Source organism: Nanorana parkeri, unplaced genomic scaffold (assembly GCF_000935625.1).
Source record: "Nanorana parkeri isolate BGI_ZX_2015 unplaced genomic scaffold, ASM93562v1 scaffold639, whole genome shotgun sequence".
Lineage (NCBI taxonomy): Eukaryota > Metazoa > Chordata > Amphibia > Anura > Dicroglossidae > Nanorana > Nanorana parkeri.
Genome location: NW_017306907.1, coordinates 240,782 through 266,042, shown reverse-complemented (window position 1 = coordinate 266,042; position 25,261 = coordinate 240,782). Strand labels below are relative to the sequence as shown.

At 42.0% G+C, this 25,261-nt stretch overlaps 1 protein-coding gene across 2 annotated transcripts; it reads right to left on the bottom strand.

Annotated features, from left to right (window-relative positions):
• Nucleotides 1-433: 433 nt before the first annotated feature.
• MSANTD4 (Myb/SANT DNA binding domain containing 4 with coiled-coils) lies at nt 434-23,998 on the bottom strand. Of its 2 annotated transcripts, XM_018563186.1 has the most exons (4): nt 23,964-23,998; nt 12,463-13,059; nt 12,123-12,224; nt 434-1,401 (listed from the first exon to the last, which is right to left on the bottom strand). In XM_018563186.1, exons 2-4 carry the CDS (start codon nt 12,940-12,942, stop codon nt 829-831), a joined length of 1,155 nt encoding a protein of 384 aa, XP_018418688.1. In that variant the 5' UTR covers nt 12,943-13,059; nt 23,964-23,998; the 3' UTR covers nt 434-828. The 2 variants fall into 2 exon arrangements, with proteins under 2 accessions (XP_018418688.1, XP_018418689.1); XM_018563187.1 differs by lacking the exon at nt 12,123-12,224.
• Between the last annotated feature and the right edge of the window lie 1,263 nt (nt 23,999-25,261).

The window sequence follows — 25,261 nt, the reverse complement described above, 5'->3', positions numbered from 1 at the left end:
AAAGGGGGGGATTCTTTTCTATACCCACTGTACATAGATTGCACTCTCAAAATTGGTCACCCAAGGCCATAGAGGACACATCCAGTTTGCTGTATAAAACTCCATGATACGTCTAATACTTGGTAGTAGACACTATAGTGAATGAGAATATTTTCTCATATGTTACAGTTGCTGGTCTGAGAAGGTACTCTATATTTAAACTGTACAGCAGAAGTGTCCTTTCTATGGACTCCTTTCAGCCGTCATATACATGACAAGCTCTGCCACAAACCACCCAAGCTCTCTCTGTGTGGCACCAGTAGTATGTATTCTTTATTCACTGGATTCTTAGTGCTCTGTTGGCAAGATCTCGGTGCTGGAGTTACTTTGTCAGCCACTTTTTTATGAGCTTGCCACATTTTTTCAATTCTCTGGTGGGGGCTACCTGATGGACAACAGAAATAATCAAGGAATTCAGTTTGTCACTGTCTACAGAAAACGTAAGTATCATTTTGGGTGGACCTGGTCTTTAATATGTGGTTCTAGCTAGTATTATCACTAGAAGAGCAGTGTGGGAAATAGAACAGTCTAGTTGTGCACTCGATCTAACACATATATGCAGGCACATCATAGAATTTAAGAACACCATTTGGCTGCACGCTACAAACTACGGTGATCAAATTCACCGTTTGGCTACACAGTAGACTGTCAACAACATCAAAGGAACGTACCTGCATAAGGCTTTGTTGGTCGACAGAACAAAAGATCAAAGTCTACAGACTAAGCAACAAAGACAATGCTAAACAAAGTCACTAGAAAACTAATGTAATTCTATGACACACTACTCTTTTATTGTAAATGCCCTTCTCTTTGAATTCGTAGGCGCTCCTTCTCGACCTGCAGACGCTCCTTCTCTATATGAAGCTTCTCAGACTCAAATTTTAAAAGTTGAAGCCTCTCCTTCTCTAGTTGCAGGTGTTCCCTTTCCAGTTTTAATTTTTCCGCTTCTATGTCCAAGGGCTGCAAAACAGTTTTTTCCGCTGGCGCAAAATCATTCTCCATGTTAGCCTTCTCAGCGTGCATGACCTGGAGCCTCAACTTTTCTCTTTCAATTTGCAGACGCTCTTTTTCAACCTGTAATCTCTCATGCTCCATATCTAAGTGTCGCAAGCGCTCTCGTTCAATTTGTAGTCTTTCTTTTTCCACTTGGAGCCTTTCAGCTTCAATACTTAATCGTTGTCTTTCCAGCTCCAGCTTCTGCTTCTCTAGTGATATGAGCAGATGGGAATCCTTGTATGGAATTCTGGCTATAGAACTCAGGGTGCCAAACTCCTCAATTCTGGGAAACTCCTCAGGAAGATCATTTTCTTCTCTAGAGTCAGGTAAGACCGTGGACAACATTTCGTCCTCTTCCATCTCAAACTATGTAGGAAACATAAAGAAAAAATGTAATAGAGAAATGTACAAAATGTAATAGGGAACAAAATATCCAAGTTTCATTACAACGGACCTTCACTATCAACACAAAATGTATTGGAAAATATATTTTGTGAATATCTGCCTACTCTGCCTTTTATTTTACATTATGGATGTGATGTCACGTAAAAATTGAACTCCAGCCTTACCTTCAGTCAGTTGTACAGTATCGTTTTCTGTACTAAAATTGCTTATTCTGATTTTTCTGCACACTGTTAGAAGCTTAGTGTGCACAAGAAGCCCCAGCAAGTCAGATAGAGACCTCCTCATTTCCTGTTTGGAGGACACCCAGCATTATCTAGCTCCTTCCTCTCCAGACTTACTGTCCCTGGATGAGCCGACTTCATTTACTGGATTTCAGTTCTTTTAATTGTGAAGGCTTAGTATAACATGTGGGTGTTAACAAGGGCATTCTGCATGCAAATGCAGCTTGCCTAGGAATGCTCACCTATTCCGTCTGACATCCACAGATCAAGGAATTCTGATGTTTGCATAACTCCTCCCAAGAGTCAGCCCACTGATCTTGAGAAGAGTACTGAGGACGTGTACTGTGAGGTTTTCAGGAAACTATGTACAGCTTCCTGCTGACCCCTCCACCAGCCATGATCTACCTGCATTGCATTGAAAAGCATAGAGACCTAATGATGATGTTACTGGGTTAAAAATAAGATATCTAATGAAAATGGAAAGGTTTTATTAAAAAAAAAAAAAAAAATCATTAGGGGAAAAAATTAAGCGGCTTAAACTTCAGCTTTAGAGAGCAGAGCTGATCTCCAGTCAGATGAAAACATCATGGAAGTATGTGTTCCCTGAAAAAAAGATAAACAATTTTCTTTTATTAGAAGAAACCTGTACTGAGGAATCAGGAAGGCTTCAACTGATGATCTCTTCTTAGTGCCATAATTACTTTCTCACTTATTGACCAAGAACAAGTATCTAGATGAGGAATTCTGACTTCACCATGACTGTCCTGATCATATGAGATTAACTATTTCAAAGTAAATAGTTTTGACTTTCTTAAAGCATTTGACTACGCTTCTTAACCCCCTGGCGGTATGATTTTTAATTTTTTTCATGTCATTTTTTGGTCTATTTTTTTTCGAATTTTTTCGTCTTTGTCGTTTTTTTTATTATTCCGCCGGTTCCGCCCCTTTGCGACGCATACACTCGCAAGCGACGGAACCCGGCATCGGCCACAGAACACAGCGCTCGAGGGACAAGGTAAGTAAATGCTGTGCGGCTTTCCCGAGTGTAGCTCAGGGTTACCGCTTATGGTATGGAAAAGTAACCCCGAGCTACACTCGGGAATACCGCCAGGGAGGTTAAAGATGTGTAAATTTAGGGACTTGCCAAAAAAAAAAATGCCAATTGCATTCACCTTGGCATTAATTTGACAAGCTTATGCAATGCCACAACATTTCTTTCCATCCAGAGCTGCATTCATTTTTCACAAATATCTATAGTAGTGATGATGGGAGAGTCAGACCACTGGGTAAAGTCTTCTCCAGCACATCCCAAAGATTCTCCATAAGATTAAGGTCTTGACTCTGTGGTGGCCAATCCATGTGTGAAAATGATGGCATTGTTGGAACATGCACCCGCCACAGAAAAAATCCATGGGTAGAAAACGTAAAGATTAATTTTAAAAAATTGTGATTTAAGCATATGCAAAGACTTAACTTTTCTTTTTAAGTTTTGTAGAACTTTTAAAACCCTATCATTCTTTTTTTGGGCTGTGTTCCTTTGGGGAGATTTCCTTTTCTGTCTCAGAGGGGTTGATTTACTAAAGGCAAATAGGCTGTTCGCTTTGCAAGGGAATTTTCACATAGCTTAGTGAATGTGGTGAAAATTCACTTTGCAAAGAATACCCAATCACGAACAGGAAACTAGATGATGGAAGTCAGCAGAGATGATGTAAAGAGAGAGAGAAGGAGAGAGACGAAGAAAGGGAGAGAGATTGCTTTACTAAAGGAAAACAGGTTGCTCAATTTGCAAGGGAATTTGCACTTTGGAATATTGTAATGGGCTTGGTGAATGAGGTGAAGCTCTGCAGACTTCCATAATCTCATCACATGCAAGCAGGTAAGACCTAATTTTAAATATGCAGTTCAGTTTTGGCCACTGGTTCACAAAAAAAAGAATATTGTAGAATGGGAAAGTGTGTAGAGAACGGCAAATACATTATTAAAAAGGCATGGAGGAGCTTTGCTTCTCACTTGAAAAGAGACGATAAAGGGGTCATACAGTACATTATGAGAAACGTTCACTTTACAGTCAGTACAACAGACAAGGGGCAATCATTGCGCCTGGTGAAAAGGTGGTTTCACCTCTTCATAAGTAAAGGATATTTTACTTTTTTATTATTTAGGATTTATTTAATTGCTTATGGGGATACAAAATACAGTGTTTCCCTGTTACAGCACACTGGACAATGCTTTTATAACAGGTTTTACCTTCTTCAGAACATCTCCAATCTTTTTTTTTTGGGTTGAACTTGATGGACCTGCAACTTTTTTTCAGCCTGAAAAACTATGTTAATATGTACTGTCCCTACATATAGACAGACAGAAAGGCATTTTCAGAAATGTAATCTCAAGTACCGTTTTTTAAAAACAGCATATTGTAACAAGGACACGGCCTACCTTTTGACAATTAAATCCCTTATATTTTAATAATAAACATTTTAAACAAAAGTTGATAGGCAATGTATAAAACTTTTAAAACCTTCAAATGTAATCAGGACAGAAAAAAAGTAGGCAAATATATGGATGAACAGTTTTCCTTAGAGTATGTCTTGGCTAAATCTTAAAAAAGCACCTAACCAGCAAAGCTCTCTGATACATGTACATTTCCCCACATGTTGCAAGGACTTAAAAATATGTGGTGATCCTGCCAGAAGTGTCTCTAGTGAGCTGACAAAATAGTGCCTCAATAAAATTCCAACCAGTCAGCCCTGCTTGACTAAAGTATTTTTTGTTTTTGTTTCAAAATTGTTGCAGAATTGTTTAACATTAAAATTGATTTTAAATAGATCTATTCCTCTTACCACATTCCATAACAGTTGTGCGCTCGCCATTTTTAGCGTTTTTATCTTCCTGCTTGACTAGAGAACACCTCCCTCTCTCATCTTCATAACTCATTTCTAGCAGTACCTTCTGTTTCTCCCCCTCTTCTGATATTTCACTGCAGCATAGGCAGTGTTGTCAGTTGTTGGGGAATTTTGCACATGGCTTCATCAGGCTACATTCCTAGTGGTCATGGTCTAGTACAGTTATGTGGGAAGAAGCAAGAGAGTCTTGTGGTTATCTTACTCCAAGAGAGCTTGTTATGGATAAATAATAAGACTGTCTTCTGGAAATTCACAGAGCTTTGGATGTCTAGAAGGTTACAAAAGAGGGTTTGGCTGGTATACTTGCGGGGTATGCCATATGTTAATCAATTTCTTTACACAAATTATCAAATGGTATCAATACAGTATATAATTGAAATGTAAACAAACAAGCAATTTTCTCTTTGCTGCTAAAGTGCCATGTATATACAGTTAATACACTTGGTATATATTTTCAATGCACAAGACAGCGGTTCTGCAACACAGCCAAATATAAGAAGTTAGAAGCTCATTGGATTTCAGGCAGGATGTAATGCTAGGAAATCTGTTAATTTAGGCTCTACGGTAATCTTCAACTAAGCAAGCATTTACACAGACAAAAAGTGTAAATAAAATACCGTATCTCGACTGAATAAAAAATATAAAAAATGCCAATTACAGAAAACAATAGCCACCCTGAAGTCCATTTTTAATAAAAATACTATTGAATGTATTGTGTATGATCTGGAGTGAAGCCAGTTTACACCACTGCTGGACACACTTAGGTTGCACTTATATATAAACAAAATGAAAATATATTGTAAAAAAATACATACTGTAGTTTATGTAATACAAAAGATATAAATGTGACGCTGTACAGTATATGTTTGGCTTCAACATACACTGCCTAGCCAAAAAAAAGTTGCACACTCTAATATTTTGCTGGACCACCTTTAGCTTTCATTATGGCACACATTCACCTTGGCATTAATTTGACGAGCTTATGCAATGCCACAACATTTCTTTCCATCCAAAGCTGCATTCATTTTTCACAAATATCTATAGTAGTGATGATGGGAGAGTCGGACCAGTACGTAAAGTCTTCGCCAGCACATCCCAAAGATTCTCCATAAGATTAAGGTCTTGACTCTGTGGTGGCCAATCCATGTGTGAAAATGATGGCATTGTTGGAACATGTCCCTGCCCAAGAAAAAATCAATTGATGGAAAAACCTGGTCATTCAGTATATTCAGTTAGGCAGCTGACCCTATTTCATGAGCACATAGCGTGGCTGCACCTAGATCTGAGTAACTGAAGCAACCCCTATAGCTCTTACCTATTTGCTTAGCTAAATCCAGGTGGTGACTTTTTTTTGGGCCAGGCAGTATAAATCGTAGCAAAGAACCCATGGAAAAAGTGAATTTAAAGAAGAAAATGCAAATTCACAGATCACAGTTGCAAAAAAAAAAAAAAAAAAAAGTGCATTGCATGTGCACATGGCATAGCCAAGTATTTCACCAAGTGCAGTGCTCCAAGTTCCGTTGAACCACCAGTTGAGCAGTGCCAAATTTAAATTGTTTTGCAAACTGTATATGTTTAACCCCTTCCTGCTGGCATAACACCTATATGCAGCATCATATAGGTGGGCTTTTTTACCGTGATGTGGCATTTATTGCAGTATGTTTTTGTGGTAGGAGTGCACTCAATTGCATGCCCCCCAGCTTGGAGACTGAACTGTTACCGACAGCTCCTGATCTCGGACTAACAATCCATAGCCAGGAGGACCAACTCCAGATCACCTGATCACTATGCTAGCCAAACATAATATATTGTATGTTTGTGACAGTTTGATCCAATCATGTACACTGCTGACTTACTGTTCCCTAGCTCCCTGCAGTCTCTAACTTGTAAGCTAGGCATGTCAGAGGTAAAATAAGTTGGCATTTTTGAGAGATTTGGAATTCTGTATGCCTGCCTATATCAGCTTCAGTCTATACAGTGAACTTTTACAGCATTAATTCCACCTGCTTTGGTGGCTCCTGATCCATCTCCCATAGCAGCTCTATTCTATGAAAACCACCAACCTTACACACTTAATTATGTCTTAATGCTTTTTGTGTTTTATTCGATTAATACCAGATCTAGTTTGAGCTCCAGCCTGGTCATTTTTCTTCAGACTAAGCGAAGGTCGCTTATGATATTCCTCTGCTGGTTGGCGAGTCTCTTGGCCTTTTTCTCCCTTGGAAAATAATGATCTCTGCCTTTCTGATCCATCAACCTGTCAAGCTTTGAAAATGTATTTAATGAATTCAGTTGAGTCTCTACTGCTGCTTCAGAGATCCTGCAGTTGCTCCAAAGCTCTGAGTCTGTGAGACATATACAGTGTGTTTCCGCACATTAACTTTAGAACACCCATTGAATAAGGAGGTGTTAGTGACGTTCCTCTGGTTAAGCTTGTGAGAACATATTTGGGATGAGTTAGCTGGGCATCCCACTGCTCTAAAATGGGTAGTCATTTTTGGGAGAAAGCTCAGGAATGTGAGCACTACTTCCAAATGCCTCACTTACCTGCAAGTCCATTAGTTACCCCTTGTTGCTGACCCTTTTAAACTGATCCAGAAGGAACTCCCTGAAGAGAAGCGTACTCTATGTCGATGGACACAGAATCTGAGCTTGTAGTGTGCTGTGAACAGACATGTCAGTAACTGTCCTTTTAAAGTGTAGACTCCAGGACCTCGTATGACAAAAGAGAGGTTCTTAAGGCCTGCAACCCCTCTCTGCTTAAGCAAGGTTATGCTTTTTGGTTATCTGTGCTCATCTGCTTTTCAACTCTCTTCTTGAGCTCTAACAACCAATCCATCAGTTTCAGCTTTGCTGCATCTCCTGTTAGTTTGTGGCCACTGGTAACAGCCTCTTCTCCCACAATCTTGCATCCCTCTATGAAATCCTATCCTTGGAATAAAGCCCAGGACCCCAAGTCTGTATTTGCCACATATAGCGGTAAACTTTTCAAAACCAGTCCTGGAGTTTCCTAATGTTTCTGCTGAATTTGTGGTGTAGTCCAGTCTTCTGATCTTCGTCTTGTTATTCTGCATTGTCAAGCGCCCTTATGGAGATACTTTTGCCGAGATCTGCATTCCTCATTGATCCGGTCTGCAACCGTAGGGGGTTCTAAGAGAGTAAGTACTATACCAATCATTCTGCAGCCTTGTACCTCTGACAGACTACCTAAGGTGTTCAAACGTGTTTCATTTTGATGCCTGGCCCATTATCTGCTGGGTGATATGTTGCAGCTGCATATCAGGCTTCAATCAATAGTGCTTAAACTCAGAGAACACTCAATAGGTGTCTGATTGAAAGTGTCTGTATCCTGACCTGTCAGGCTGCATTTGTGAACTTCAGACCTCTTGTTCTGTTTACAACTCAGCTTGTACTATGCACCCTTCTCTTGGTTCTTTTTTAGTTCATGTTTTCTGCCTCCTGCCTGCCATGACTTTCTGCTTGTTCTGTGTAAACTTCTCTGCTTCCAACCCTGACTTCAATCCCCTCTTGATCTCCCTATGCCATTTTTTCCAAACTGCATACAGCTGTTTCAGGTTATCTGCCCAATTGGTTTCCAATCCCTACTGCATAGATGATGCCAAATAGCCTGAAACAGCTGTATGCATTTGTGAATAAATGGCTCTCTAATATTAGTGATATCTGCACTATACACCAGCAATTCTGGATGTGCATCTGGCCAAAGGGGTGAAAAGCAATGATTTGTATGACTCTGCTCACTGTCCTGAAATAAGGAATAATCCTCTTATTTTTGGCATGTGCAATGGAATGAGACATGTGAATACCTTCTTTTCTAAGAAGGCTCTACTGTGCTATGCGCTGATTAGAGTGGGTTTTTTTTTATTGATTTAATCCCTTCTCATCATAACCTGTAAGAATAAAAAATGAAAAATAAAATATATGTATATTGTTATCAAACTGGCTGGTTAGAAATTGTGTATATTGTTTTCAAACTGGCTGGTTAGAAATGTTAGATGTAAAAAGATATATATGAAAATGCAAAACATGTAAGGAGTTCAGCAGATCACCAACATCGGGTGATTGAATTATGTCTAGAGAACCCCCAGACACTCAGAAATACACATATACATTGTGCGAGCATGCAGACCACCTCGGCACTATCCCCAGGTGACAAGAATCAGCAACCAAAATCAAACCACAAAAAAATTACCAAATGTTATTAGTTAAGGGTGTACGCTGCTCAAATATCATGATAACTAAAGCTGAACTCCAGGCAGACATAAAGGATACACATTACTGCGGCTCTGTATGGATACATACATTATTAAATGTAATTTGCTTTCATGCAAACACTGCAAGTGCCTAAACTTGAGCTGGTACACAGCAGGGGTTAGACTTGGAGAGGAGAAGCAGAACTAGGAGCCAGTCAGTTGTGCTGCAGTTCTCATATGCCAAGAAGGAACATATTAACAAGAGGAGAAAGCAGAATGACGGAGAGATGACCTCATCAGTCTGCTGCTTCTTCTGTCCATTTACAGGCTATTGGAGGTCACACTGTCTATCGCCATTACTGGTGCTCTGTCCTGGTTACTGGCTCCAGTCCTGCCATTTTCCTGCTGGGTGCACTGTTTTGCTGTTTTACTTGATGGAATACAGAGATGTTACAGCAGCACCACAGCACTAGTATAAGTCTAGTGTGCCACATGCTCAAGCAGCAAGCTTCATTCTAGTCCTTTGTACCAACCTGGTATTCTCATCTCTGATTCAGCTATTAACCCTTTCGCTGCCAAGGACGTACGTCGTACGGAGCTACAAAAGTGCTTCCAGCTGGCCAGCTCAGTACGTCGTACGGACCTGGCATTTACAGTTCTACTGGCTTGGCCAGCTGATTTGAAAAATGTTCCGGAGGGCTTGGCAGCGAAAGGTTTAAGCTAGTTATGACCCCAGTTTTTTTCCCTTGATTAAACATATCTTATTTGTTCTCTGCTGCCTGACTTAACTTTAGCCTGCATCATGACTTTGCAAATAGACTGAAGTTAGAAAAGAATTGCGGATTTGGTACTTCAGTTCTGCTCCAGCATGTCAACTGTTGCCAATGGTGCAGACCTGAGTACTCCTGCTAGGAAGTATTTTGTAGTAACATTATAGTACCTTAAACTTTGCAGCCCAGCGAAGTCCAGGCAAGGAGAATACAGGATCCACGCATCTTTAGAAAAAGTGTATGGGCTTTACACCATCAATCAACCAACATAAGCCAATATTTCAAGACCATACAGGATATCTTTATCAATGTGCATATAGGTCTTGTATTCACCTTTATAAAGAGACCCTTTGTGGTCTTGAAACTTTGACATTCTACATCATATTATAAATGAAAAAAGGTAATTACTTCATTTTGTCATTTGAAGTGAAAGTGGTACTCATTTTTCACCATGGTGATCATTCTATTTGATATATTGTCAGAGCAGTAAGGAGTTCAGTTGGACCTAAACTGAACCCTGTATTTCCTATATCAGATATGTAATATGAATTAAGTCAAAAGTAAATGAACAAGTACTAAACATATTAATAGTTACACTATATTACCAAAAGTATTTGGACGCATGCCCATACACGCACATGAACTTTAATGGCATCCCAGTTTTAGTCCGTAGGGTTCAATATTGTGTTGGCCCGCCCTTTGCAGCTATAACAGCTTCTGCATTACAGTCTCCATAATTCCTCAGTAAAATTTTCCTTCAATCTTCTCCAACCAAAACCCTAATAAGAACGACAAATTCAACCATTGCTTTCCAAAAAACTGGAAGGAGTCATTGAACACCAGAATTGCTTACTGTAGGTGAAAGCTGCATCCCTAGTTTATAATGTTTCTATAGCAAAACTCCAGGCATTTTCATAAGTGATAGAGAGGCACCTCACTCATTTGGCCAGCAAGGGAGCAAGATTTGGAAGTTTGTAAGTATTTTCTCTGCAGTTTTCATCAATCCTGATGACTTGTCATCAGCGACAGAATGACATGCAACATTAGCCTTAGTCACCTCTATTTACAAGGGCTGCTGATTAAACAAAGGAGGGTGGTAGTTTGACCATGTCATTCCTGTGCCCTCTCCTCCTACAAGCATATTCACAGTGCTGGGCTGTTACTCCTACCACTACAGGTCTAAGCAGGAAGTTAAAAGAAGCTAATATAAAGACAGATTCAGGTATTTATACTAGCTGTAGTTTGGCTTTAAGTGCTGCAATACATGTTTCTGCAGTCATCCCCAAGTGAGGAATATTCATAGTCTGAGCACCAAAAACTAGGATTTGTTATTCTCGTAAGGCAGTCCCTGGGTTACGAACAAGATAGGGTCTGTAGGTTTGTTCTAAGTTGAATTTGTATGTAAGTTAGAACAGGTAAATTTTTGAAGTGTAACTCCAGCCCGAAAATGTTTTGTATAGCATAGGGAAGGGTTACCGCCTTGTAAAGTTTGTTTTGCTGTGTGTGCCCCTGTTCAGAACATTTTACCTCAGTTTCTGTCCCTGTGACAATTGGATTTTGAAAATTTTGGGTTGTCGTGGAAACAAGGATTGGTGATAAAGCTTCGGTGGAGACAGCTTTTTCCCATGATAACTCTTACGGGAGTGAATTTCTTGTTGTCTCAAGGACAGGAAGTGGGATTAAATCTTTCTAATGAGGATACAGACAGCAGTTAAAACCTCATTGACCCAGAAGAAGAGGCGGGCACCCAACATCTACACGTCTAACAAGAGCCAACTTCATGTAATGTACGTACAGTACTACGAAGCAGACCCAAAAAGGTGGGCACTCCTCATCGGCACGAGCGCAGTAGCATTGCAACTACCCCTGCTGTACAGTAATAGCCTCCGTTTGTAAGTAGGAGTCGTATGTACGTCAGATGTATGTAACTCAGGGACTGCCTGTATACAATTACTGGAAAGCTCATAATATTCCCATATATATCCGCAGACGATAGAATAGGAAGAAAAGGTTGCTCTCCACAGTATAAACAACACCTACTGATGCACCTGAAAAGAGAAGTGAAGTTCCTGCTTTATCAATAAAAATAAATCAGAAATAATTAACACAACATTTTGATGAATTAATAAATCTCTCTTTTACACATAACAGTTTCCCCCCCAATTCTCTTTTTGCCGTTATGGATCAAAAGACCAGTACTGATTGAGGCTCAAGAAAAATCCTTTATGTCTAAGTAATAACAGATCCTCTGCACCCATGGCCAGTGATTGAAGAGGGAACTCTAAGTTTTTGCTTATAACTTCTTTGCTACGGGTAAGAATAAAGAAGGGGAGAAAATCAGCCATAAAAGTTTAGCCCATGTTAGATTCAAACTATAATTTTTGAGAGAGACAATATGAAAATAGAGCTCTACACCATGGTAAACATTCTGCTTTTCTACCTCTTGACAGACAAATAAGTAACAGTTGAAGCACTTACAAACCAAAATTTCATAAAATGCACCTTAGCCTGGGTCGATCGTTCTTAGGTAAGTTGCAGTAGAGCTCATTGATCTCTCTAACATTAAGGGTCACATACCTGCTCATCACTAGGCGTCTGATTATACACAATTCTATTTTGACGGGAGGTGAACTGGATTCCCAAGCAAGGATGTGATATTCTCTTTTTCCAGCTAGTACCCTGTAATGCCAGAAGAGGTCAATGTAGTTTTCCGGTTGCACACAGAAGGTCTACAGAAGAGTTAGCTTGGATATTTCACTCGAGAGTCCAGGCCAATCATGGTTAATTATCTTACACAATGATCTGGCTATTAGCAAAAAGGGGTCTATTAGAGTTAGTGGTAGACACAACACAAAGAAATTAGGAAAGATAAAAAGGTAGAGAAACAGAAGAGAAAACTGAAAGTAGATATTCTTACTTCGAAATTTTGATGTTCTTCTTCCTCTTCGACTTTGATTTCAGCCATTGACTCGCTTGCTTCTCGGACATCTGGCACATTTTTCCATTCCAAACTGGAGTCATTTGTTAACACACTTGGTTTGTCATCTGTGTCATCAATGATGGAATCTAGGTCAGATAACGGAAGGTGCATTCCAGAGCCTCCAAGTTTCACATCAGAATTTAGGCTTTTTCTTTTTATGAGGGACCTCCAATCTAGATACCTTCTTTTAACCTCAGTTCCAGTTCTTTGCTCCCCTTCGCCCAGTGCATTTACACATTCGGCAATTTCTTCCCAGGCCTTCCGCTTCATCTCGTTGATTGTGGTGTTCAACTGTTTTGAAAATATGACATCCCTCCTTTTTTTAATTTCTGTTAGTAAGGTCTGCGTTTCCTGCACGCTGAAGTTACTTTTCCTTTTTCTCTTAAGTTGCTTCATCATGGAAGGCTGTAGTGTCATTTTTTTCTCATCAGTAGAAATATCAGGAGTCCTAGATGGAAAAATCTGTGGCAACTGCTTCTTCCTGCTGAATTTTGCCAGGTTTAATGATTATGTATATGCCTCTCTAGGAGAATTCTAGGGACAGAGAGAGGAACATTTTGCTGAAAAGAATTTTAAAAGGCCTTGAGTTAATTATACATAATACAACAACTATTATGGCCGGTAACCTACAGCAGGCAGTGAATTCAGATGTGCCACACCACAAATTGCTGATTTATGTCTGTGTTGAAGGATTTCACACTGAAGTCAATAGGGACAACCCATTGTTTTGGCATGCCAAGAAATAGTCGCAACCAGGGAATAGCCTGCTGAATAGACTTTACAATGCTGCATCTTCAGAGCAGTGAAGTAATTTAAAATAAACCTGTGGCTGCTAATATGGATGAAGTTCAGGCATGCAAAGGTCTAGAGCAGTGGTTCTCAATCTGTGTAACCTGAGGGCCCACATTTGTCTTTGGTCTTTAAGTCGCGACCCAAGTTGCCTTGCAATGAAATGCACGGCATCGCAGTACCAAGCATTCGGGTGCAAGCGATCGGACTGTGGGCAGGTGGTGCATTTGGGGTGTCATTCAAATTAATGGTAAACCAACACACCTCCCACACCAGAACGTGCAGTAGATGCAATTGCGTGGTAAAGTGCTGCACGCACTGTACTAGTGTGAACGGACCCTCAAAAACACTGACAGACACACACACTCCTACTCCCAAAAAATTATAATTTTTTTAATTGTTTTATTTAAGATCCACCCAGTCTCCCTACCTTATGAGAACTGTAGTGGATCCTCAGCTTGGGGTCCAGTGTGGACTGCTGTGCTGTGATGGAGCTCCATCCATATGTGCATTGCTTGTACAACTCCCTTGCGTGTCCTGTAGAGGTGCCAGGAGCCAGCATGTGAGACGTCAGTCCAGTCACCTCTATAGGGCACATGTGGGAGCTGTAGGCAATGGACGTATGGATGGAGCTCCCCTGTGGCCATACTTCCAGCCCACCCCACCTCAAGCTGGCACGCAGGGCTGGGCAGCATATTTTGAATGGCTGTTTGGCGCGAGAATTGACAGTGCTGCGCTGGGGGGGGGGGGGGGGGGCTGAGGAGCATGGGGTCACGACCCACTTTTGGGTCACGACCCACCAGTTGAGAACCAAGGGTCTAGAGCATCCCTAACTGTGCACTTTATCTAGAAAGTGGCTGCTTGGCCCTACCATCTCCCTCTTTCATACTGGTCCAACAAAGTAATGACAGACCACAAAGTAGGCCTGGGAGGTAAGGTGAAGCACCAATTTCCTACATGCTTTTTGCATAATACGATGCCCTGGTTTTTGGGACTCTTGGCGCTCTCTCGGAAATTGTGACCTCCAGATGCTTGCACTTCATCTATATTTTCAACTTAGGGCCATTGCAATAACCACAGGTTTAATTTAAGCTTACATTTACAAAAAACTGCATCCATAACACACTGTTTAAAAGGACATATAATGATGTATGGGACGCCTTTGAAGTAAAGCTCCAGGCAAACAGCTAAATACAGAGTTGACAAGCATATAGCTTTACCTTTTGTCTGTGAACGGTTTGTAATTAGTTTAGCCACAAAGACTCATCTCTGTCCAGCGAGCACGGAGCTGATCCAAGAAGCAGTAAAGCTGCCCTAAGGAAGCAGAAATGCTAAACCAACAGGAATAGCTTGCCACAATTACCAATCCTTTAGCAGGTAAAACAGCTCATTTATATGTATATAGATGGTTGTCTGGAGTTCTACTTAACAGTTTTGATATTTTATATTTTTAAACCTCATATAAAATATCTGTAAAAAAATAAGTCAAGACAACTGGACTTGCTGTATTTTTCTTCAAGATGTTTCACTGGCCATCCGACCAGCTTTCTCAATTCAGAATTACTTGTACAAAAATTATCCGGGAATAAATGTGGTGAATGTTGCTCCAGTCCACATAATCTGTTAATCGCAACCAGCATGGGGTCAGAGACGTCATGGAGGTAAGGTGTGGATTGAATTTGCATAATTGGAGCTGTACCTAGACTGAAGACAGTCAAGTATGCATCCTAAACAAGGAGGGGGACTAGTTTAAAAGAGGTGTGAAAGAGGTAATTCATGTAGAAATGGAGCAGCCAAGCTTGAATAGAGGTAGTGGGGGAGAGACATCTATTGTCTGCCACATACAATGCTGTTATTAACACCTCCAGCTCCAATTATGCAAATGAAATCCACACCTTACCTCCATGAGGTCTCTGACCCCATGCTGGTTTCGATTAACGGATTATGTAGATTGGAGCAACATTCACCATATTTATTCCCAGATAATTTTTGTACAAGTCATTCTGAATTGAGAAAGCAGGTTGGTTGGTCAGTGAAACGTCTTCAAGAAAAAAAAATACAGCAAGTCATGTTGCCTTGACTTATTTTTTTTACAGATATACCATGAGCTGGGTGAATGAGAACCTTCACAGACTCATATGAAATAGTTCACAGCTTTAAATATTTTATATAGGAAACATTGTACTGTAAACCATGACATAGATACCAACTTTCATTGACACAATGGCTGAAATTAAGCATGCAGTTATTCATACATTAAAACATTTATTTTCCACTGCAACTAGTGTAAGCACCTGAATTTGTCTGTAGCTATGTATCCTGAAATCAGCACTCAAACGGGGAGAAGGGTAGAGTCAGCCATAGCAGTCAATCAGCCTCTACTACATTTTGTGCTGGCAGTCAATATGGTGACATTAGAGCAGAGCAATAACTCATCTGTATGCTGCTGCTCCTTTGCTGTCCAATGAGCAGCCTGGGGCGTGCTTTTGACAAGGATGTGCTGCTGTTGTAGTGGAGACCAAAGAGCTGGCTGCAATGCCTGGATCAAAAAAAAATGTAATTTAAAATCCTTTGGCACAATACTTGATACACAATTCCCAGTTACATATTTTAAAGAACTCCGGGCAAAACGTTTATTAACCCTTGCAGTGGGGCTATCCCTGCACTGCAAGGCTTAACTTCTTGTTGTGGTCTAGGGACGAAAATAAAAAAAAGTTATACTCATCTGAACCTCGGAGCCAGTTTGCTCTTAGACCAATCCTTCCAGCCTCGCTCCCCCTCCACTGCAGCAATCTAAGGATCCTTGAGTCATCACGTCCAATACACAGTGTGGGGAATTTATCAAAACTGGAGCAGACAGATTCTGCCCATAGCAACCAATCAACTTCTCTCTCCAGTTTACTTTACAAGATTTGAAAATGAAAGAGAGAAGCTGATTGGTTGACATGCACAGCTGCCCCAGAGTTTGTCTGCTCCAGTTTAGGAGGAGAGAGGCTGGAGGGAGTGTTGTGACAGCTGGCTGGCTCTGAAATTCAGAGTCCCGGCAGCTGTCCCTTGTCGAAAACGAGCAGTTAACCCTTGCAGGGCGGGGTAGCCTTACTGCAAGGATAATAAAAGTATTGCCCAGAGATCTGCTGTCTTTTGCCACTTGCCTGGAGTTCAGCTTTAATAAGAAGTTGTAACTAACAATATTTATGTGAAAAGTAAAAGCGGTAAAGCGACTCTTATACTGTCCGCTACTACAGTAAAACCGCAAAAAGTTTCCCAGCACACTCACCAGCCAGCATGCAAAAAAACTTGTCTCAGTGCTGAGGTTAAAAACAGGAGGTTTGGATACACGTCTTCTGCAGAAAATGTGAAAGCTGCACAGCCGCGCCAAGGCACCTCTATATAGTACGGTCCTAACTCTAACCTATGAGAGTCTCCATCTTGGAGCACATGTGGCAAAAGATAAAATTGAGTGCAGGTTTGTCAGGAAGAAGACCAACCTCCCTTAAAAGGCACAGGTACGCACAAAGGACCCCGCACATTACGCCGGCAGCTGAGACCCCCCAATGCGTCACTGCACCAAATCAGTCAGGCAAAACAAATGGCAAACCCACTCATCAATTTGTAACCAGCTCTAAGCAAGGTGCACATGAAAGGGCTTTATACAGTACAACAGCAAAATGTTTCCCAGCACACTCACCAGCCAGCATGCAAAAAAAATTGTCTCACCGCTAAGGTTAAAAACAGAGGTTTAGATACACGTCTTCTGCAGAAAATGTGAAAGCTGCACCTCCTCACCAAGGCACCTCTGTATATTTTTGCATGCTGGCTGGTGAGTGTGCTGGGAAACTTTTTGCTGTTGTACTGTATAAAGCCCTTCCATGTGCACCTTGCTTAGAGCTGGTTACAAATTGATGAGTGCGTTTGCCATTTTTTTTGCTACTAGAGTAAATCCCTCAAACCTGCGGGCTGAATGAAGAAATATAAGATTCCTCCATCCCGGCTAAACAGTGTGGATGGAGGAATCTGCCGCTGGGCTACTGTATTCCAACAGTGGTGGGTGTGCGCTGTGAGAATAACCTAATAGTGACAGCAGCTGATTGGTTGCCTTTATTGCTTGCCTGAGATTTTGACTGGCTCATTTGATTTTCCGATCCAGATGGAAGGACGCCGACAGGGCCATGCACTGAACAGATATCGGCTGGTTCATCAAGAACTGGCACAATTCGCACAGTGCATGGCTTTAGACTCAGTATGGAATATCTTCTGGAGGATAGATAATATAGATAACATATAAATACCAATAATATCATAAATACATTCAGGAGCCAGCGTCAGCTCCATTAACAACAACTAGAGAAAACCTCACAAGTTGAGCACCAGCTGTCATTTTAAAGAAGCATTGGCTACCTGGCTCATAGATTATGTTAGGGCTGAACAAATCCTATCTTTCATTTTCACTACTGGAGGAGGCTCCATCGCTGCCTAAACTCCTGTGGAAACTCGATCAATAGCACGAAAGACATGTAGCTTGGCCAGTGAGAATGCACCAGTCATGCACATCCTTCACCCTCTTTCCCACGGCTATACCCACATTTGCCAATCCATTATCTGGACCTCTACAAACATTTGCTGGTCGCCAGGGAGCTTTTTCCAACCGCCACGGTGGCCTGACAGCTGGGATTTTTCCATCTTGCCCTGGGATAATAGAAGTTGAATGTTAGGGATTCTGCTGGGGGCAATGTGTTGCCTTTGATAGAAAAGTCCATATGACATGCTCCTTTCAGAAACAGAGTAACATAACCCACAGCAGGGAATCCAGTTTTGATTCATTGAAGTTAGATCAATAAAAAGTGTATTTTCATTGTTTGCTATGGGATATCACACAATCTTCTCTATTCCTGACTGAATGAGTGTTACTGTAATGCAGTGTGCATTATAACCAGTGCCCTTATCATTTACCTATGGTTTTGGACAGTCCACTTTTACGATCATAACAAAAATATGTTTGACCAATAACTCAATGTATTTGTAAAAGATTCTACTGCTTTAGCAATATCTCTGCACTGATTAGACCTAATGGTCTTCCAAAAAATCATATATTCATACTGCCCCTTAGTTCACTTTTATAACCACTGTGAAAAGATAACATCACTAGTTCTTGTAGACCCTCCGGATCAGCATCAGACATCACAAAGGTCCTCATTCATTGGGCGTAGTAAAATAGCTGTACTGTGTAATGTTACTTCATCCTAATTTGGGGATACAGAACTAGCTCTGCATGACTAAGAAGCAGTGTGCATACAGCAAATCCTAAAGCATAACTGCTAAGGGGTGGACAAATTAATATGGAATTCAGGAGCCAGTCCGTCCAATCCAGGAGCCAGCATCATTTTTTTGGGGACAAGAGCTCTATTGATAACAACTAGCGAAAATCTCAAACGTTAGGAGCCAGCTCCAATTTTTAAAGAGCATTGGCTGTCTGCAACCCCCCTCTGTCAATCCCTAAACTGGCTTCCACTAGCCCCAAATTTGAAATATTAATAACCACTTACAAAGCCATCCACAACTCTGCCCCCGGCTATATCTCAAACCTTGTCTCAAAGTATCGACCTAACCGTCCCCTCCGCTCTTCAAAAGACCTCCTGCTTTCCAGCTCCCTCGTCAACTCCTCCCATGCTCGCCTCCAGGACTTCACTAGAGTCTCTCCCATCCTATTGAACTCTTTACTCTAACCTGTCCGACTATCTCCGACTCTGACTGCCTTTAGGCAATCCCTTAAGACTAATCTCTTCAGGGAAGCCTATCCCACCTCAACCTAACCGCTCAACCATCACGTTCTCAAACAATTCATCCCCACACATGTACCGCCTCATGTATCACTTGCACCTCCGTTTTAGATGGTAAGCCCTCACGGGCAGGGCGCTCCTTACCATCTTGTCTTGAATTGTATTGTGATTGTAATGTCTTCCTATTATTGTAAAGCGCTGCGCAAACTGTTGGCGCTTTATAAATCCTGTATAATAATAATATCTGGCACCTGCGATTTTAAATGGTTAGGACTTCTGCCTTGCAGCGCTGGAGGTGCCCGGTCAGGACACTATATGCATTGAGTTTGCATGTTCTCCCTGTGCTTGTGTGGGATTGTTCTGAGTACTTCACATTCCTCCAACACTTCTAAAGAAAAGCTGGAAGGTTCATTGGCTCCTGTCTAAATTGGCTCTGTATGTGTGTGCAATAGGCACCTTAGATTGTAAGTTACTTGAGGGCAGGGACTGATGTAATGTGCACAATGTAAAGCACTGCGTAAATTGTCAGCACTATACAAGTACCTGTAATAAATACATACATTTGCACAGCCCGGATTTAACACACTTGTAAAAATACATAAACTTATGCAATGAGAGAATAACTAGACTAGACAAAAATATGAATGGAGATTTCAATCTCAAAACACAAATCTTACTCAGACCATACACGCAAATGCATAAAAGTTCATGTCATATTAATGCATCCGCCTGGGTTCGCATCCCTGCTCTGTGGCAACGCAAACGTGTGATGCACGTTTGCGTTGTATTAAAGCAGCCCATTCATTTGAGTGGACTGCCTACAGCAAAAAAATTCACCATAAAATGTTAAATGTACATTTCTTTTTGTAACGCAGCGCACCTCAACTTCAACATGTGTTCTGGTGTGCTGCAACACAAGGGCATTGGCAAGGTATGTTAGGGTGCCAATAGAATGAATGCCACCACAGCACACCAATGCGCATTTTGATAATGTGCATATTCATGAAACAGAGCCTCTGACATTATTGTAGTATCAATAATCATTTTTAACACCGCACAGAATATTGTGCTAGATGCCGTAACCTAAGACCCAGAAATCAACTCCATTGCTAGAACTTAACTAAAACTGTTGCAAAGTAACAGCTCATTGACATCATTTTTCTTGGCATTATTAAAGGCTAATTCCATCTTTCATAAGATGTTCCACCCCTATTTAGGGTGTAACGTAAAAGTTAGCACTTTTGCCTTACAGCACTGGGGGTCCCTGGAGCGAATCCCAGTCAGGACACTATCTACAAGGAGTTTGCATGTTCTCTCTGTGCTTGCGTGGGTTTTCTCCGGGCACTCCGGTTTCCTCCCACACTCCAGAGACATGCTGGAAGGTTAACTGGCTTCTGTCTAAATTGGCACCCGTATGTGTGTGCAGTGGCGGAACACCCGCTGGTGCAGGCGCACTATTATTTGTAGCCTAATGTTGTATAAAGTAGTGTTGCAGCAATGCACAATGGCACCCTCTATAGAGGACTACAAATCTCAGCATTACTTTATACAGAAATGCTATTGTTATATAAAGTATTGCTGGGATATGTAGTCCTCTATAGCCTGTGCCATTCTGCATTGCTGTAAATATTAGGGATGCACCGATATATCGGCCGCCAAAAGATATCGTCCGGAAATGGCACTTTTGGCTAATGGCGAAAGTGCCATTTTTCTGCTGATACAGCAGCGCATCCGTGCTTTCTTTTCTCCCCGCTGGGCGCTGCTCTGTGTCCCAGCGGGGAGGAGAGAAAGTGACAGCCGGCCGAGCGCTGCGGGAGGAGAGCGCTGTGTCTGTGGGGGTTTTTTTTTGGGGTGGGGGGGCCCAAAAAAAATCTTGCACCAGGGCCCTTTGTTCCTTAGGTCCGCCACTGTGTGTGCGCAATAGGGACCTTAGATTGTAAGCTCCTGGGATCAGTGATGTGAATGTGTACTAAGTATGTTTTCCCGGTGCTTGTGTGGGTTTCCTCCGGGTACTCCGGTTTTTTTTGTGGCTTCGTCTGCACAGCCACGTCATTCCTTCACAGATCCACGGGATATGTGAATGAAAAAACTACCATGACAGAGGGACATGTAGTTCCAAATGGAGTACAAATGCATTGACATCACCGCACTTATAGTCCATAGAGAATTTCCATCTGCTCCATAACTGAAGGTCTGTACCTCAGTACGGACCTGGGATTGGAGGAATAATCTGCAGGAGCCTGTGCATTGAAGATGGGATCCAGTAATGGTGGTGGCAATGTTTTTCAGGCTCGAATGCAAAAAAAATAAATAAAGTGACACTAAACTCAGGAGTTAAACCCTAGAAATGCATTCAAAGTACCTTAACTTTCAACAGAAATGTATCTTATTTGTGTATTTGTGTATCACTCGACTGTAGATCCTGAAATCATCTCTGAATTGGTGCGGACACTGTCCTTCCTTCGTGAGGGGGCTACTTTTGTTCCCCATGGTCCTTGTGTGTGTTGTAAAGTAGTCGCCGCTCCAAGCTCACTCCCGGGATGGACTACAATCTCATGTTTCGTTAGCTAATATGTATTGAGTTTGTAGACCATCACGGGAGTGAGCTTGGAGTGGTGGCTACTTTACAACACACACAGGGACCATAGACAACAAAAGTAGCCCCCCTCCAGAAGGAAGGACAGTGTCGGCACCAATTCAGAGATGATTGGAGGATCTACAGCCGAGTGATACACAAATAAGATACATTTCTGTTAAAAGTTAAAGGTACTTGAAGGCATTTTTAAGATTTAACTCCTGAGTTAAGTGTCACTTTAAAGCCCAACTGAACTTTCTGTTTAAATCAACTAAATACAAGGTACTTGAATGCTTTATTAAAGGGCTATTACGTTTTTTTGCATATATCTACCACTAGCAAGCATTAGATATTTGCAAAAACATTAAAAAAAAAAAAAGTTAACAAATAGGTTAAAACTTACCTGTGTCTCTGCTGCGCGCTCCCGTCCGAAGATCTGAAGATTCTCGGGCGGCCACGAAGGATTATTGGGTGGGCGCATACGCAGTTCAGATCTTCGGCCTGGAGACAAGGAGAGACACAAGGTAAGTCAATGGAGGCAGCACAGACTCAGTGGGACAGGAAGAGAGAGGAGTCAGCGCTGGATCAGAGACCGGCACCAGCAATGGAGGGACTCCTGGACACTACAGGAAAGAAGAAGATGATCGGATAAGGAGGCATCATTTAAGGTAAGTCCTTACATAATTATTGGGAGGGGGGGTAGGGGGGGTGGAACAAAAACTGTGCCTTTAATGTCACTTTAAGGTTTAACTCCTGAGTTTAGTGTCACTTTAATAAAATGAAATTTTTTCTTTTAGCAATACGGGTGCATGTATTTATTTATTGCAAAAACTGGAATATGCCTTCAAATGAAAGCAGTGAGCAGCCGTTGCATCTGAGGGCACCTCAGTCCTATGTGACCTGCAACACTGTGTATGCAGAATATACGTCTGATAGTCCATAGGGTACTGCTGACCCTGTAATGTGCTGTAATGTGCATGTTGTGAGGAGGAGTAAAGAAGCTGTATTGTATAACATTGTCTCATCTTTCTTGAAGCACACACTGTGCATGAATATGAACCATCTTGGGCAAAGCGACAGCTAAACTACTACACATTGGTTAATATAAAGACATAATACTGGTTGGAAAAAAATCTTTGCATGCATCTTCTTCAATCGATGTCACTCCGGCTGTCTTTTAAATATAAAAACAAGCTTTAAATAGTTCATAGAGCAATGCAGTAGCAATCAGATTACCCCCAATGTGGGTGAAGCGCAGACATGAGTAGTAGAGATGTTGTCTGACAGTTGCTAGGGGTTACAACCCTCTGCCTTATGGGGATTAATACATGGATCAAATGCAACCTGCAGACTTCAGATCAACAATGTGCAGATGTGTACACTTGCCTGCGATCTGCAACGTTGTAACACCGTGCAAAGCAAAATATACGCCTGATGGAAAGGTCCATAGGTGACGTTGATCCTTCAATGTAACGTGTTGTGAGAAGGAGTAAAAATAAAAAAAATCTGTATTGTGTAAATCGGATGGACACGCTGTGCATGTAAATGAACCAGTTTGGGCAAAAGGACTGCAGAACTACTACGCAGTGGCTCATATAAATACATAACACGGGTTGCATGCATCCTACTCAGTGTGCAATAAAGAAGGAATGTTATGCCATGGCAGCTGCCTGTTAAATCTGATAACAAGCGTGTTGTAATAGTTCATGCAATAGCAATCAGACAACACCTGATGTGGGTATGGCACAGACATGAGTAGTAGAGAGGTCGCTTGAGTGTTGCCACGGGTGACAGCCTTATGGGCAATGATAAAAGGCACCACCAGAAGCCAACAACCATGCACAGGAAGGAGTTTATCAAAACTAGAGCAGTTGCCCAAGGCAACCAATCAGCGTCTCTGTTTCATTTTCAAAGCTTGCCTGAGCAAACTGAAGAGAGAAGCTGATTGGTTGCCATGGACAACTGCTCCAGTTTTAATAGATCCCCCTCACCGTGTGCAGATTTGTGTAAAGCAACATGTCTGAATGTAATGCAATGCAAACCTGCAGGGTGCAAAGTGATTTGTGCATGCAGCGTGCAGCCCTGAGATGGGTGCAGTGAAGCATGGCAGGCATGCTCTGGCTGCAGGTGACTGCTGTGTACCATTGCCCCTGCGGCCAAGCTCTCTCTACACGCAGTTGTAGCACAGAGCAGGACAGGCAAGATGGCGGTATGGAGCAGAGGGAGAGAAAATAAAGGCCGGGTTGTGAGAGAGGAGCCCGGCAGGTTGCAGCGTGCAGTAGACGAGAGGCTCTTACCTGCTGCAGCGGCTGCACGGCCCCCCTGGAGACGCTAAGGTGCGGCACACAGCCACTGGGAAGAGGGGAGGGAGACTGGCTGCACTAGAAGACAGGAGGAGGAGGAAGGGCAGACCTCTACTACAAGGAGGGAGAGAGTGTGTAGAGCCAGACACAAAGAGGCAGCTGTGTGCACAAAGCAGGAGGATGAGGATGAGGAGGGCTCTGACAGTCACTCACTGCACCTCAGAGAAACTGCAATTAATGGAGGCAATGATCTCAGTTTTGTGTTATAAATATTGGCGCATTCTCTGTGCGCCAAATGCATAACGCCCCCCAAAACATGCGCATTGTTTTCAGAGGTGTCCCTTCACACCTGAGAAATTTGGCGCACGTTTCCTGAAACCTGAACGCTTGACGTGGAGAATCCCATTGTTTTCCATGGTGACCCTTCAAACCAAAGCGTTTTAAAGCACGTCTCCTGAAGCGTGTAAATGCTCGATGTAGAGAATCGTATTGTTTTCAATGGTGCCCCTTCACACCTGAGCGTATTGATGCGCATTACCTGCCAACATTAGATGTTGAAAATCCCATTGTTTTCACTGGTGACCCTTCCCATCTGAGCTTTTTGATGTGCATTTCCTGAAACATGTCAACGCTCGATGTTGAGAATCCCAGTTTTCAATGGTACCGCTTACCACCTGAGCGTTTTGATGCGCACTTCCTGAAGCATGTCAATGCTCAATGTAGAGAATCCCATTGTTTTCACTGGTGCGCCTGAGTGTTTTTATGCGCATTTCCTGAAGCATGTCAACGCTCAATGTAGAGAATCCCATTGTTTTCACTGGCGCACCTGAGTGTTTTGATGCGCATTTCCTGAAGCATGTCAACGCTCGATGTAGAGAATCCCATTGTTTTCAATGGTGTACCTTTCTGACCTGAGCGTTTTGACGCACTTTTCCTGAAACATGGCAACACTCAACGTAGAGAATCCCATTGATTTCAATGGTGTCCCTTCACACCTGAGCGTTTTGATGCAAATTTCCTGAAGCATGTCAACGTTCGATGTAGAGAATCCCGTTGTTTTCAATGGTGCCTCTTTACACCTGAGCGTTTTGATGCGCATTTTCTGAAGCATGTCAATGCTCGATGTAGAGAATCCTAGTTTTCAATGGTGCCACTTTCTGACCTGAGTGTTTTGACGCATGTTTCCTGAAACGTGTCCGCACTTAGCGTAGATAATCCCATGGAATTTAATGGTGGCTCTTCACACCTGAGCTTTTGACACACATCTCCGTGTCATAAACTCGAAAATGGGG